The sequence below is a fragment of the Danio rerio genome, chromosome 20 (assembly GCF_052040795.2).
Source record: "Danio rerio strain M-AB ecotype USA chromosome 20, GRCz13ab, whole genome shotgun sequence".
Lineage (NCBI taxonomy): Eukaryota > Metazoa > Chordata > Actinopteri > Cypriniformes > Danionidae > Danio > Danio rerio.
Window position 1 is genome coordinate 6,260,001 of NC_141040.1, and position 14,291 is coordinate 6,274,291.

A 14,291-nucleotide genomic window follows, 5' to 3' on the forward strand; every position below is an offset into this window, starting at 1 on the left:
CATCGATGAGATGCTTATGACAAGCCGTTGTTTGTTTACCTTCAAGCTTTGCGTGCGCCTATGAGCGCCAGCACACGCACATATTATGAACATCTCGACATGCGAAAGTGATCCTGCGAAAGTTGTTCACAATATTGATCATCCACAGAGTTTGTAATTTAGTCAAATGTTTACAAATACAAGCGCAGCCGTTTAAAGCTCATTTGTGGTGAATGATGTCAGAATTTACCGGTATTTTGGAATGGATGTGTGAATGCTCTTTTCCGGAAAATTTCCATAACGTCCTCGCCTGTGTGAACAGCGCTTTTTTGAATATACCGGTAAAGTCGTTCCGGAAATTTTCCAGAAATTTACCGGTATCACTGTGTGAAAGGGGCTAATGTCCCCATATGTTCCCAGGGTTTCCACATAAAAACACTATAATATCTACAAATGACCCCCTGCGTTCAACTCATGTATTGCTTATGAAACTTTTAATGTTGATACTACTGGATGAATGGGAGATGAGTAAATTACGAGGATATTTTCATTCTGAAAACGATGTTTTTAATGATGTCTATACTTTTACATAAACAAGGTGTACACTAAAAAGATTATCAACAAATAATCAATTGTCAATAACATTAGCATCCCTAGTAGGAATCAAAGTATAATGAAACAAACACTGTAGCATTTAAGAAAAACTTACGAGAAGAACTCCAGGCATTCTCTCTCCATTCTTCACCCACAAGCATTGCTTTACGTCCATCTTTTGCCAATTCATCTGATTCCCACAATTTTTTTGCAGGAAGTAGCTGCAAAAAGAAGCAATAAGGCAATTGCTTGTTACAAAATGCATAAAACCATCAGTAAAAAAAATAACAAGACGTTAACATACATTATATTAATTTAATAACTTTGCAACTCTTATAAATAAAAAGAATGCATAGCTAAAGAATTTATAAGGATCTTTATACTTAATATATGACTTTATCACATACTTCACCCATTCCGCGAGACTCCAGAGCCAATGCTTGAAAGTTATAGTTCATCTCATCCACAGAGCGCAACTAGAAAAGAAAAAAAGAAAAATATTTGCCACATTTTGGTAATATTGAATCAAATTTAATGTTGGAGATTGATCACACTGAAACAGCTGCAGCACATTAAACACTATTTAAGCACTACAGTCACACACCTTCGCTGTTGGATATTTGTGGTGGCTGTATTTCTTGTTTTGATCCCTGAACTGCTTCTTGTTTTTTTAATTGTTTGCACAGCCACCAGATCTAAATATTATTGAGCCAATTAGCAGGACTTGTGTCTGTGATTCCCAAGACGGATTGAAGCTCTCTTGGCCACAAAAAGAGAACCTACTCCAGGGCTATGCAATTGGCGGCCCAAGGCCCGAACCCGGCCCCCGAGGCAATTTGTTCCGGCCCTCCAAACAGTGTGACCAAGACATCAAAAATAAATTGAGGTCTTATAAACAAAAGTCTATTGGCACAATTTTCACACCATTAGGTCAACATGGTCTGAAGATGAGTCGAGTCAAATTTGGTGAAATTTTAGCAAATGGCCTAGGAGGAGTTTGCAAATAAAGTTTTTGAACAAAATCAATATGGTGGACAGGAAGTTTAGCCTAATATGCCATTTGGTATCAGTGTACTTGGAATGAGCAAAGAAATAATAAGTTGAGATCAATTTTATCACAATAAACATGCACAGTCTAAAGTTATTAGCACATTTTTATTCATTATTGATGGCTTGTGAATGGTTTATAACTCGTGACCAATAAGTGGTGCTGTTACCAAATGTGTGTGTTTGGGTCAATGCGAGATGCCATTGACACATTAAAAGTTCAGTGTCAATATGTTGAAGCATTGCAGAGTCGCAGCCTCAGATGCACTTTGACATTGTGATATCATATTTGTCCATGGCATAAATTACAACCGTTTTGCTGATCTATTTGATTTCCATTTTTTCTTTGTCACCACCGTCTGAAATTTGTTATTAAAACTATTTTATATATATATATATATATATATATATATATATATATATATATATATATATATATATCAAGCGTCCTTTCTTCCTCCGACACTCCAACCCTAAACAAAGCTGGACACGCCCACTTGTGAAAACACCCTGCTGAAACGAGGGGGTTTCATGGCCCTTTAATACTGAAATAGGGGTTCAAGGTTTTAATAATATTAGGGGAACCTACTGTCTTAAAAAATGTTTACACAAGGGCTGGAAAGAGAATTTTCATGTGCATTTTGTCACTAAAGACAGCTCTTAAAGGCAGTAATTATCCAGCACATGCTTTATGATAAAACAGCATATATTACACAACGTTGTAGTACACTGAAAAAGTAAAATCTATTTAATTGAATGATAATGAATCAAGATAATCTTTCCGCAATAATGGCAGCCGATTTCATACCTGGTCAACATGGTTTCCATCACCAGTGGGCCAGCGGTGTTTGTTGCCAGTGCAGCCTCCCATTTGCTCTCCAGGCTGCCTTTGAAAGAAATAGCCCACAGTGGCATCATCTTGTGAACGACCACTCAGAAGAGGCTGGGTGCAGGGGTTGGGATTGGCCATTCCCTGCAAAGGGTGAACTCCTCCAGGTACCTGCCTGGCACCTCCAACCGTGGCTAGAGGACACCCTGCATGGACTCTGACCCCACCAGTTTCTGGTGCACCATTGGTGTGCAGCGTTCCACATTGTGTCTCCTGCCAGGGTACGTCATTCATACCTAGGATGCTGCATGGAATGCTCATTCCACGGAAAGAACCTAGAGAAATAAAAAAGGAGCAGTGAAGTTAAACAGCAGTTTAAAAGTGCATATGCCTCTTTGCATTATATTCATCCTGATTAATGATATATTGCATATATAATTAAAAAACACACTACACTCTGATGCTCCTAAATTTGCTCTAAAATGTTTAACTGCTCCAACATTTTTTGATTATGAGCACAAGTGCTGCTAATTTGAAAAAGTTAGCCAAGAGCCAAGTTCATCGGTCTTTTTCATAGAATGCTCTGTACGTAAGAGTTTGTTCTCTTAAACTCGTCATTCTGTTAACGAATGGGCTATATGCACAACTAGTATTTTTCAGCCAACGATAAACTTCCGGTGAAAGGTTAATGTGACGATTTTCAATTTCATAAGTTTACCACCACTGTGGAATCATATTCAAAAAGACTTGAGGCTGTAATTGCTGCCAAAGTTGCATCAAAAAAGTATTGAGCAAAGGCTGTGAATTCTTATGTACATGTGATTTTTCAGTTTTTTATTTTTAATAAATTTGCAACAAACTTTTTTCACACTGTCATTATAGGGCTTTGTGTGTAGAATTGAGGAAATAAATTAATTTAATCCATTTTGGAATAAGGCTGAAACATTAAAAATGTGGAAAAAGTGAAGCGAGTATTCATATCGCTTTACTTTTTGAAGCGATATATATATATATATATATATATATATATATATATATATATATATATATATATATATATATATATATATATATATATATATATAACAGGTGGGCATAGAATTTTTTTTTAATCTAGATTAATCTTGTAATTAAACTAGATTAATCTAGATTAAAATGGCCCATTTGAATTCTGCCGAAGGCTTTCAGAATGTGTGTGCTAACAAAATAATGAGTCTTTGAGAACAGGTTTCTCAAGCCAGGTAGCGCATTAGACCAGGGGCTCATCTCCTTCGATTCATTTGTTTGTTACTTTTTGGCTCAGCTCTTTCCCGTCATATTGAGCTATACCTCCTCAAGTTCACTCTTCTCCCAGAATAAGGTGGATAGGGAAGATGTCATACGACTTCCATTTTCGAACACGTAGAAAATGTATTGTTAAACACATCAGGTAAGAGGTGAACGTCATCTTTGTTTTATTTATTTTTTTATCTACAGTTCAGTATATGGAAGAATACAGCGCTGAAGAGCTTTCTTTTCTTTTCATCAGTTTCTAGCCAGGTAAGAGGGGTTATTCGTGAGTTAGAATGGTTTTGTTTTACTTCTTTCTTTTGTTTGGCGTCAATATCGTCCCCTTACTCGAGTTGAACTATTTTTTATTTGATACTTTTTTAGAATTTGCTACTTTATAGTATTCTTTTTATTATTGTAAATATTTCTCTTTTTTGTATATATTTGGCCATTTTTTCAGGTTTTACTTTTGTACATTAAATCACTTTTTTTGGCAGTTCTGTTGTCTTTTGCTTACACCCTCACATTGTGAAATTACCAAACTTTTTAAATGTTATTACTTGTAAGTAAGTTTCGTGAAACAATTAAGACACAGTGTGGACTTCGAAGTTACGACACAAATTCCATTCCTGTACTCCACTGGAAAACCAAATTGTTCCCATGCAGGCGACTTAAATGTGTCTGGGGGCATCTGCAATCTTAATACTATGCGAAGCAGCCATCCTGCGTATACAGTAGTAACCGAGTGTGATCGCTCACTCAAGTCACATGACATTACATGCACTTGGAAAATACTAACTTTAGAATATAACATTTAGAACAAAATCTCATGATTACTAATACAATTTAATAAAATGTGATAAAGATGTGTTTTAATTGGTTCAATAAATTAGAGACAAGTGATGTCAACCTCAACAATGGGCAGCAGGGGGTGTGAGAGTACCAAGGTACGTATCTTGGTTGTTGTATCGCGATATTTCAGTTTGGTTTTAAATATTGTTACACATCTACCTTTCACACATAAAGACCTTTCCGAAAAATTACCGGCAATTTTCTGGAAAGGTCTTTATGTGTGAACAGGCTCTTTTTAAAAATACTGGTAAATTAGTTTTGGCTATTTTCCAGTAAAAGAAGTTGTAAAATTACCGGTAATTTGCCGAAATGCTGCACTGTGTGAACGCAGAAGGAAAATTGCCGGAAAGATCGCGTTCACGTCTCGAACGAGCTGACTTTAGACGTCTACTCCAGCCAATCAGAATATTTAGACGCATTCACATCCGCGTGGTTTATGAAAATAAAAGCCTTTGAAGATTTTTCTAGATGTTAGTAGGATAACGATTCATTGTTCCTTCTTAATGCCAACTGTGTAAAAAATTATTGATAAAATGCGTATGAAAAGCTGTTGTTTGTTTACTTTCAAGCTCTGCTTTCTTCAGTTGCTTGATGCATCGCGTGTGCCCATGAAGCAGCCAGTGACCTCAAGCACACACACACATTATGTACATTTTGACATGTGAATGTGTTTTTCTATTTGTTTTCATCGAAGTTGTTCACAATACTTATCCATCCAAAGAGTTTGTAATGTAGTCAAATGTTTACAAATACAAGCGCAGCCATTTAGTGGTCATTTCTGGTTAATGATGTCAGAATTTACGGCTATTTTGGAATGGATGTGTGAACGGTCTTATCTGGAACAATTCTGTAACGTCCTTGCCTGTGTGAACAGCGCCTTTTTTTAATTTACCGGTAAAGTCGTTCCAGAAATTTTCCGGCTATTTACTGGTATCACTGTGTGAAAGGGGCTATTGAAATCATTTTGATTGTAGCCCATTCGGTGCAAAAGATGCACTATTAATCATGAAAACACCAACGCAACAAAAATAAATGATTTACGTGTTTATTAATCCTTCCATGAACTGCATTCAAATCTGTATTTGATCGAGAATGCTTCAGGTATTTAGTTACTAAAGTTAGAAACAATCAAATATCACAGAAGTACTGGCATAACAGTTTATACTTCAGATATCAGCACTGATGTTTTTGGTAAAGATTAAAACCACAGTTTAGTGCAAGGTGGATACATATTGGATCCAAAAAAAAAAAGTGGTCCGTTCCGTGACTCGAACCTTAAGATTTGTGATGATTTACACCATTATGTAAAATTATACCCACAATTTCCATATCAATAATGTTCTTAAAAATAAAAATGCCTATATATATATATATATATATATATATATATATATATATATATATATATATATATATATATATATATATATGTGTGTGTGTATGTATGTAGGCATTTTTATATATATGACCAATTCCATGCAAATGTCAACCTTGCCTTGAAAAAATATGAGTTTCATCAAAATACCAAAACCGTTTCTACGTTTTTTTTTTTTGTGTAAGCAGGTATTTTACAGTAATTTAGAGATACTCAAAAATTTCTTTCAATGTTTTCAAACTCATTCATTCATTAATTTTCTTGTCGGCTTAGTCCTTTTATTAATCCAGGGTCGCCACAGCAGAATGAACCGCCAACTTATCCAGCACATTTTTACGCAGAGGATGCCCTTACAGCCGCAACCTATCTCTGGGAAATGTTTTCAAACTATTAGATTTAATTTACCAAAGTCACTCAAATGGAAATTTTACTTCACATCCATAACAGAGAAGTGTCACATCCATAACAATTTTACCTCATAAATGCAAAAATATGAAATAAAATCTATAATTTTTGTTCAATAGAGAGCCGACTCTTATCCTTTTGATAAGCATTGTTTCCTTTGGGTTGTGCCATTAAATTTACAGAATTTCTACAAAGTATGTTTTATACTGTAAACTTGCAGACTATTTAATCACATCCATAACGCATGTTTAATTTCCTAGTTTAAATTACAAAACATGTTGACAGATTGATATTTTTCTGATCGCATAACTCTGTGGTCAGTTGTTCTGGAAAATATAAACAGATGATTTAATATAATATTAACATATACTTTCTATGTAAATTAATGTTTTGCGTTTTTACTGCAAATGTCACATTAATATCGCTGACATTGCTCATATATATATATATATATATATATATATATATATATATATATATATATATATATATATATATATATATAAACATAAAAAATAAATAATAAAAATAATAATCAATGAATAACATCAATAACTAAACCTTTCAGCCTAATATTTAAAGGGAAAACACGATCGATAATCAAGTTAAGTAAATGCACTTTAATAAAGACTCTAAATCACGCGTTTGTATGGGATTGTTTTGGGTGGACAGATATGATGCTAACGGCTAACACTCCAACGAAATACGGTGCTAAAAACATATAGTATAAAGTTACCTAAAATTACGTATACACTGTTTCTTTTATTTTTCGTATTTTAAGATATAGACGTGAGATTACGAGACTAAACTCTTTAACGTTAGTCTAATCGGAGTTCTCATTTGGTCGATGTAGCCTGTTGTTTGTTAGCATCACAGGGCCCGTAACTCTGCCAGCTAATCCTGAATAGCATCTCCTCAACAGCCATAGCAAGAGAGGGTACTTTTAACACAATATCCGATTAATTCGTATTTAAAACTTATATGGCCCATTTTAACTAATAACGTCCAGCAAAACATTTTAAGCAGTACAACTTATGACATGTTTGTCTATGACAGTGCTCCAGCCTCTTTGTTGAATAAACAACACACAGGCCTCTCATCTCATAAAGTTAATTTCACAAACACTGAACATTTTAAACAGTTTCACATCTCAACACATTTACCTCACACCAATAACACAAAGAGTCAGGTAACGTTATGTTAGTTTCACGGTAAACTTTTAAATGACGCCCCGTATCTTTTTACTGATAGACTAACAACATGGCCCCCTACTCTCGAGCCCCAAAACAAAAGGGACAATTGACGTTCCTGCTCTGATATATTCATACTCACGCTCTTTGAGTGATGATGTTCAAGCCCTGATGATTCAAGGTTGAGATGGAAGCGGTGCTGCGTACAACTTTTCGTTTCCGTGGAGATGCGTATGCGTACGCTTGCGCACGCGCACCCACACTGTGCCCAGGTGGAGACCGAGGAACACTTCCTCGCATGCTGCACAAACTATCAGCACATCAGAGAAACATTCTACCCCAAACTCCCGTGCATTTACCCTCAATTCAGTAAGTTAGACAATAAAACACGACTTCGATATTTACTAGGGGAAACACACAAAACACATCGCTTGCAAACATCTAAATTATTAAAAATGATTCATTGTAATCATATTGATTATCATTGTTTTTTATTACTATTCTATTCTAAAATGTTGATTGTTAAATGTACAGTTTATTCTGATCTATTATTATATATTTTATTGATATGAATAATATGGCCAATGCAGTGGCGTAGTGCTGTCTCCTCACAGCAATAAGGTTGCTGGGTCGCTGGTTCGAACCTTGGCTCAGTTGGCGTTTCTGTGTGGAGTTTGCATGTTCTCCCTGTGTTCACGTGGGTTTCCTCCGGGTGCTCCGGTTTCCCCCACAGTCCAAAGACATGTGGTACAGGTGAATTGGGTGGGCTAAATTGTGTGTAGTGTATGTGTGTGTGTGTGTGTGTGAATGTTTCCCAGAGAAGGTTTGCGGTTGGAAGAGCATCCACTGCATAAAAACGTGTTGGATAAGTTGGCGGTTCATTCCGCTGTGGCGACCCCGGATTAATAAAGGGACTAAGCCGAAAAGAAAATGAATGAATTAATAATATAATTTTTGTTTACTATTACTAGGTGACACAGTGGAGCAGTAGGTATTGCTGTCGCGTCACAACAAGAAGGTCGCTGGTGCAAGCCTCTGGCGTTTCTGTGTGAGGTTTGCATGTTCTCCCAGCGTTCGCGTGTGTTTTCTCCGGGTGCTCCAGTTTCCCCCACAGTCCAAAGACATGCAGTAAAGGTAAATTGGGTAGGCTAATTTGTTCGTAGTGTAAGCTGTGTGTGTGGATGTTTCCCAGAGATGGATTTATGTCCTAGAAGGACATAAAAACGTGTTGGTTAAGTTGGTGGTTCATTCCGCTGTGGCGACCCCGAATTAATAAAGGGACTAAGCCGAAAAGAAAATGAATGAATATTACCACTACTGTTTACTGTGTTCACTATGTTTTTTTCATGTTCTTTTTTAACGTACGGTTTATAAATGCTTTGGCAATACATTTGCAACATTTGTCATGGCAATAAAGCAATTACTAAATATATATATATATATATATATATATATATATATATATATATATATATATATATATAGAGAGAGAGAGAGAGAGAGAGAGAGAGAGAGAGAGAGAGAGAGAGAGAGAGAGAGAGAGAGAGAGAGAGAGAGAGAGAGAGATCAGTTCACCTACAGATGTACAGTTCTAGAGCACTGCAGCAGCTACACTTACCTGGGCATCCAGATCCACTTCTGGGGGCTTGAGTTTTACACTTTGACCAATTACAGATACCAACTAAAACATGGATTAAATAATATATATCAAACCAATTTTATATATTGGGGACCAGTATTAAAATTTGAAAATTTGAATAAAAGTTTAATTAAACGAACACAATTTGAATTTTCTAAAAACATAATACATATCCACAGAAACACCTCTAACATTGCCTGCAGGGCAGAACTGGGATTCAATTAAGTTCAGTTCAGCTTTATTTGTATAGCACTTTTACAATGTAGATTGTGTCAAAGCAGCTTCACATAAATGGTCATAGTAACTGGATCAGGGTAGTTCAGTTTTTAGTGTTTAAGTTCATTTCAGTTTAGCTCAGTTCAGTGTGGTTTAAAGTCATTACTGAGAGTCCAAACACTGAAGAGCAAATTCATCGATGCATAGCTCTACCGATCCTGAACCATGTAAGCCAGAGGCGAAAAAAAATTCACTGATAGGAGAGTGAAGGAAAAAAACCTTGAGAGAAACCAGACTCAGTTGGGCACGACCATTTTAATTTCTCCGCTGACCAAAGTCTTGTGCAGTCTTGTGTGGGATCCCAACAAACACACAATGTTGCCTCAACATAGCGACCTTCCTACAACGTTGTACCAACCTTGTAAGAAGGTTGAGGATCTACTGTATGTTGTTGCTGAAGGTTGTCACAACGATGTCATAATGTTGCCATATAAACGGCCATTGCTAAAGCAGCATGAGACCACTGTACAAAATTTACTCGTCATCAATGAATCAGTTTGAATTTAAACAGACCGTTCAGCGTCTCATTCAACAACGATAGAGGAGAGGTGAGTATTGTTTTTTTCTTCTCGATAAATAAAACATCATTTGTGTAGTCCTGTTGTGTCAAGCTCTAAGTTGTTTTCTCTTTTTCTCTGCCTATTTTGACCTGTGGCTGCTGTTGATGCATCTCTGAACTGGATTCTCTGTTGGATTTGTTTCTTTCTCTAACTGCATTCTCCACTACGCCTGGCCTTCGGCTGCACTCCATGGGCTGCTGCATTCTCCAGTTCAGAGCTTCAACGATAGAAAACTCTGAAGAAAATTCAAACTCATTCGAACCCATCCTCAAGCAAAACCTTCTCAAATACATTGACAAAACATTAAATATGATTATTTTGGAAAACTAAAAACTGAATTCAGCCTCCAAACTAAACTTCAATGTTACTCGACCCTAAACAGAACCACACAGTTGGCCAATTATTTAACATATAAACAATTAAAAGAAAAACATATTCTTTCTAAATATCGCCTGTGAAATCATGACCAAGAAATAGAAAAGGGCAGACATAAAAAAATCCTGGACTCCTCAAGAACAGAGAAAATGTAAACAATGTGACACAAATCAAATAGAGGATGAGACACACCTCATTATGTTCTGCCCCAAATACACCACAGCATGCTGGTCACCAGCATAACAGCACCCGCATCCCATGCTGGTCACCAGCATACCGGTATCAAATCACAACATATGGATGTGACCAGCATATGGGATGCTGGTGCTGGGATACGCTGGTATGCTAGTAACCAGCATGGGATGCTGATGCTGGTAAACAGCATGATATGCTGGTGCTAATCACCAGCATCCCGTGCTGGTAACATTAAAATCTGTGTAAGTTAACATTTTTTGCATGGTAGCCTGTTCATGATGAAAATCATGAAAACGCAAACTTTCATTCATTAACATTATATGTTTTTATTTATATAATTAATAATGATGATATCATAAAAATAGTAATTCATTCATTCATTTTCTTGTGGGCTCAGTCCCTTTATTAATCCGGGGTCGCCACAGCGGAATGAACCGCCAACTTATCCAGCAAGTTTTTACGCAGCGGATGCCTTTCCAGCCGCAACCCATCTCTGGGAAACATCCACACACACATTCACACACTATGGACAATTTAGCCTACCCAATCCACCTGTACCGCATGTCTTTGGACTGTGGGGGAAACCGGAGCACCCGGAGGAAACGCACGCGAAGGCGGGGGGAACATGCAAACTCCACACAGAAACCTTGCTGTGAGGCGACAGCACTACCTACTGCGCCACTGCCTCACCTTAATAATAATAATAATAATAATAGTAATACTACTAAAAATAATGGGTAAACATGAACACAAAACGTTTTTTTTTTTTTTTTACAAAACAACAACAACACACTATCTCAACAAGTAAATTAAAAACAACCCTTTATAATAGGCCATGGCAACACTACACACAATGGACTATTCACTAAGCATTAGCAATTGTGAATTTATTATTTGTTAAGCATTAACTAACATTAATAGGCATATTTTTTTAGATAATTCAAAAGCATAATTATATGATAAATAAAATAATTTGTATGTTAATAAATGCTTTATTAACTCGACTTCATCAAGTTTTTTGACTTTTTAAAGTTAATAAAGCACTTAACATACAAAGTAACTATTACTATATGACTAAGTAATAAGATATGTTTAAAAATGTAAATTAAAAAACAAATGTCTTGATCTTAAAAAAAAAACACCAGCTATTCTTAAGTAACTGGCTTGCAGATTATGCAATACAACATTTAGTAATGTAAAATAAATCATTAACAAAGTATGAAAACAATCATTATGCACATTATACATGCTGTATTTATAAACTGCTTACTAACATCCATTAACAAAGAGTTAGTGCTTAACAAATTATGAATTCATTATTTGCTAATGCTTAATAATACTTAAAAAATAATTCATAGTGGGGTTATTAACTCATTTACATCATAAATCAATTAACTGTTCAATTTTTTGTTGTTTTTTTTTTAAAGTCCATGATTTTTTCCGTAATGTAGCGTCCAGCCTTTACAAATCTGGCCTGCAGCTCTGGCTCCTCATGCCCCCAGCCACTCCTTGAAGCAGGCTAAAACAAAAATGTACAGATAAGCAGTGATGTTACTGTCCTACAAGAACAAAGACACACTTATTACTTGGTGGGGCATTCCTTCCCTGTTAGACTTCTCTTCCCTAGAGTCTCCAATATTTCTCCAATAATTCTTTCACAAATAAAGAATCCCTGGTGTTTTTACCTGCTGCTTAGGTATCACTGCGGATTTGGATGTCTCCAAGTTTCACCAATTGAATCTGACAGAATTAGTATTATCAAAAAATAATAATTGTACATATGCACATAAGTCTGTGCAGTAGGGGATTATAATATTAATACATGTGCAAAGATGATGAGGGAAATGCTGTACCTCATCTTCCTTTCTTACAGTCAGCCTCTGCAACTATATATATGAGCAATATCACACTAGTAGCAGTGCGATATGGCTGTATATCGGCACTGTTGGGAGGCCGCAGGCCGAGTGCGTTAGTGCCCCCACCAGTGCCGATATACAGCCATATCGCACTGCTACGAGTGTGATATTGCGTTTATACAACAGTTTGACGGCATAATCGTGTATATAAAAACAAAATCAAACATGGAGAGTCTCAAAAACCCTTTTGTATGAGGAACTACTTTCTTCCGGATTAAAATCATAAGCTGACAGTTAAACAGTTGAGTGTGCATCTTTTAAACTTTAGATCTGTAGTGTCTGCTTTTTGCTAACTGTATGTGGGCGGAGTAATACACAAAGGGTAAAGAGGCTGTAAGAGTTTTGATATTGCAGAATGTCGCACGGTTATCTGCCAATCAGATTTGAGAACCAGACAGAACTGTTGTATAAATTATATATATGTATAAATTATATATATATATATATATATATATATATATATATATATATATATATATATATATATATATATATATATATATATTTGTAAATATATATTTATAGCGTCCAGCCTTTACAGATTTGTAAAGGCTGGACGCTACATTACGGAAAAATTCACGGACATTAAAAAACAACAACAAAAAAATTAACAGTTAATTGATTTATGATGTAAATGAGTTCATAACCCCACTATGAATTATTTATTAAGTATTATTAAGCATTAGCAAATAATGAATCCATAATTTATTAAGCACTAACTCTTTGTTAATGGATGTTAGTAAGCAGTTTATAAATACAGCATGTATAATGTGCATAGTGATTGTACATATATACAATCATTATGTATGTAAATATACTTTAATACATATACTTAAATATATATATGTAAATATACTTAAATACATAAAGATTTCTGATATCTTTGAGTAATATTTTTATTGCACATACTTAGTAAGGTGCTCTTTAGTTTTGGTTGCTGAGGGTCTGTGTAAATTAGAAAAAGAAAACTATCACAAATGACAGTGGATGTAAAACCCTGAAAACAAAATATTCTTTTTCAAACCCTCAACAGTTACAGCAGAAACACTTATGAGGCATCGTGATCTGATGCCCAAACTATGGGTTCTGTCTGGCAGGGAACCAGGTATTTTTGAACAGGTTTGGGTAATGATGTGCACTGCAAGGTAATGTTATGGAGATGTTGTCTTTGCTTATCTCAGTCTTTGTTTAGTGAAGTGAAGTGTGGTTGAAACGGAAAAAAAAAAACTGGAGCGCTACCCTGTACAAAAATGGCGGCTCTATTGACGCAATCCTTCCAATAGATAACAACAGGGTAGGCGACATCTAATGTATATATCTATGAGAAGTAGACCAAAGACGGTTGACGTTTTTATCCACAAGATGGCGACAGGACCGCATAATAGAATGCACCTTACTTTGATAATAAGCCCCCTAGAAGACTAAAACAGCATAACTACAGCTAATCAAATTATTATTAAACTGGTTAGTGATATTCCAAGTTGATCTCTCTCTCTCTCTCTCTCTCTCTCTCTCTCTCTCTCTCTCTCTCTCTCTGTTGTATGTTGTAGTGCTGTATTTATAACGTTACCATAAGTAATTGTAGCGCATTGAGTGTGATGAAATAATATAATTCACTGATGTTTACCAATGTTTAATCCATTATTAGAAGTAATAGGCCAGATCTGGGCCAGAATAAAAGCAAACTGTGGCCCAGAATAGGGTCAGTTCTGGTTCATTCGGTTGAATTCTGGCTGATATGTGGTATTGCTATGGCTTAATTGTGGCTCAGATCTGGCAAACAGGAGCGG

The 14,291-nt window shown here is 35.8% G+C and overlaps 2 protein-coding genes across 5 annotated transcripts in view; both read right to left on the minus strand.

Annotated features, from left to right (window-relative positions):
• Window positions 1-7,777, minus strand: part of pum2 (pumilio RNA-binding family member 2) — a 53,615-nt gene extending 45,838 nt beyond the window's left edge. For all 4 annotated transcript variants that reach the window (NM_001443980.1, NM_001443978.1, NM_001443979.1 and 1 more), the window contains 4 exon segments: window positions 689-794; window positions 981-1,049; window positions 2,429-2,784; window positions 7,683-7,777. In NM_001443980.1, coding sequence (NP_001430909.1) covers window positions 689-794; window positions 981-1,049; window positions 2,429-2,770 — 517 coding nt within the window. In that variant the 5' untranslated portion in view covers window positions 2,771-2,784; window positions 7,683-7,777.
• The window catches only part of dsc2l (desmocollin 2 like), a 1,349,056-nt gene that overhangs the window by 138,829 nt on the left and 1,195,936 nt on the right, over window positions 1-14,291 (minus strand). The gene's annotated exons all lie outside the window — the stretch shown is intronic.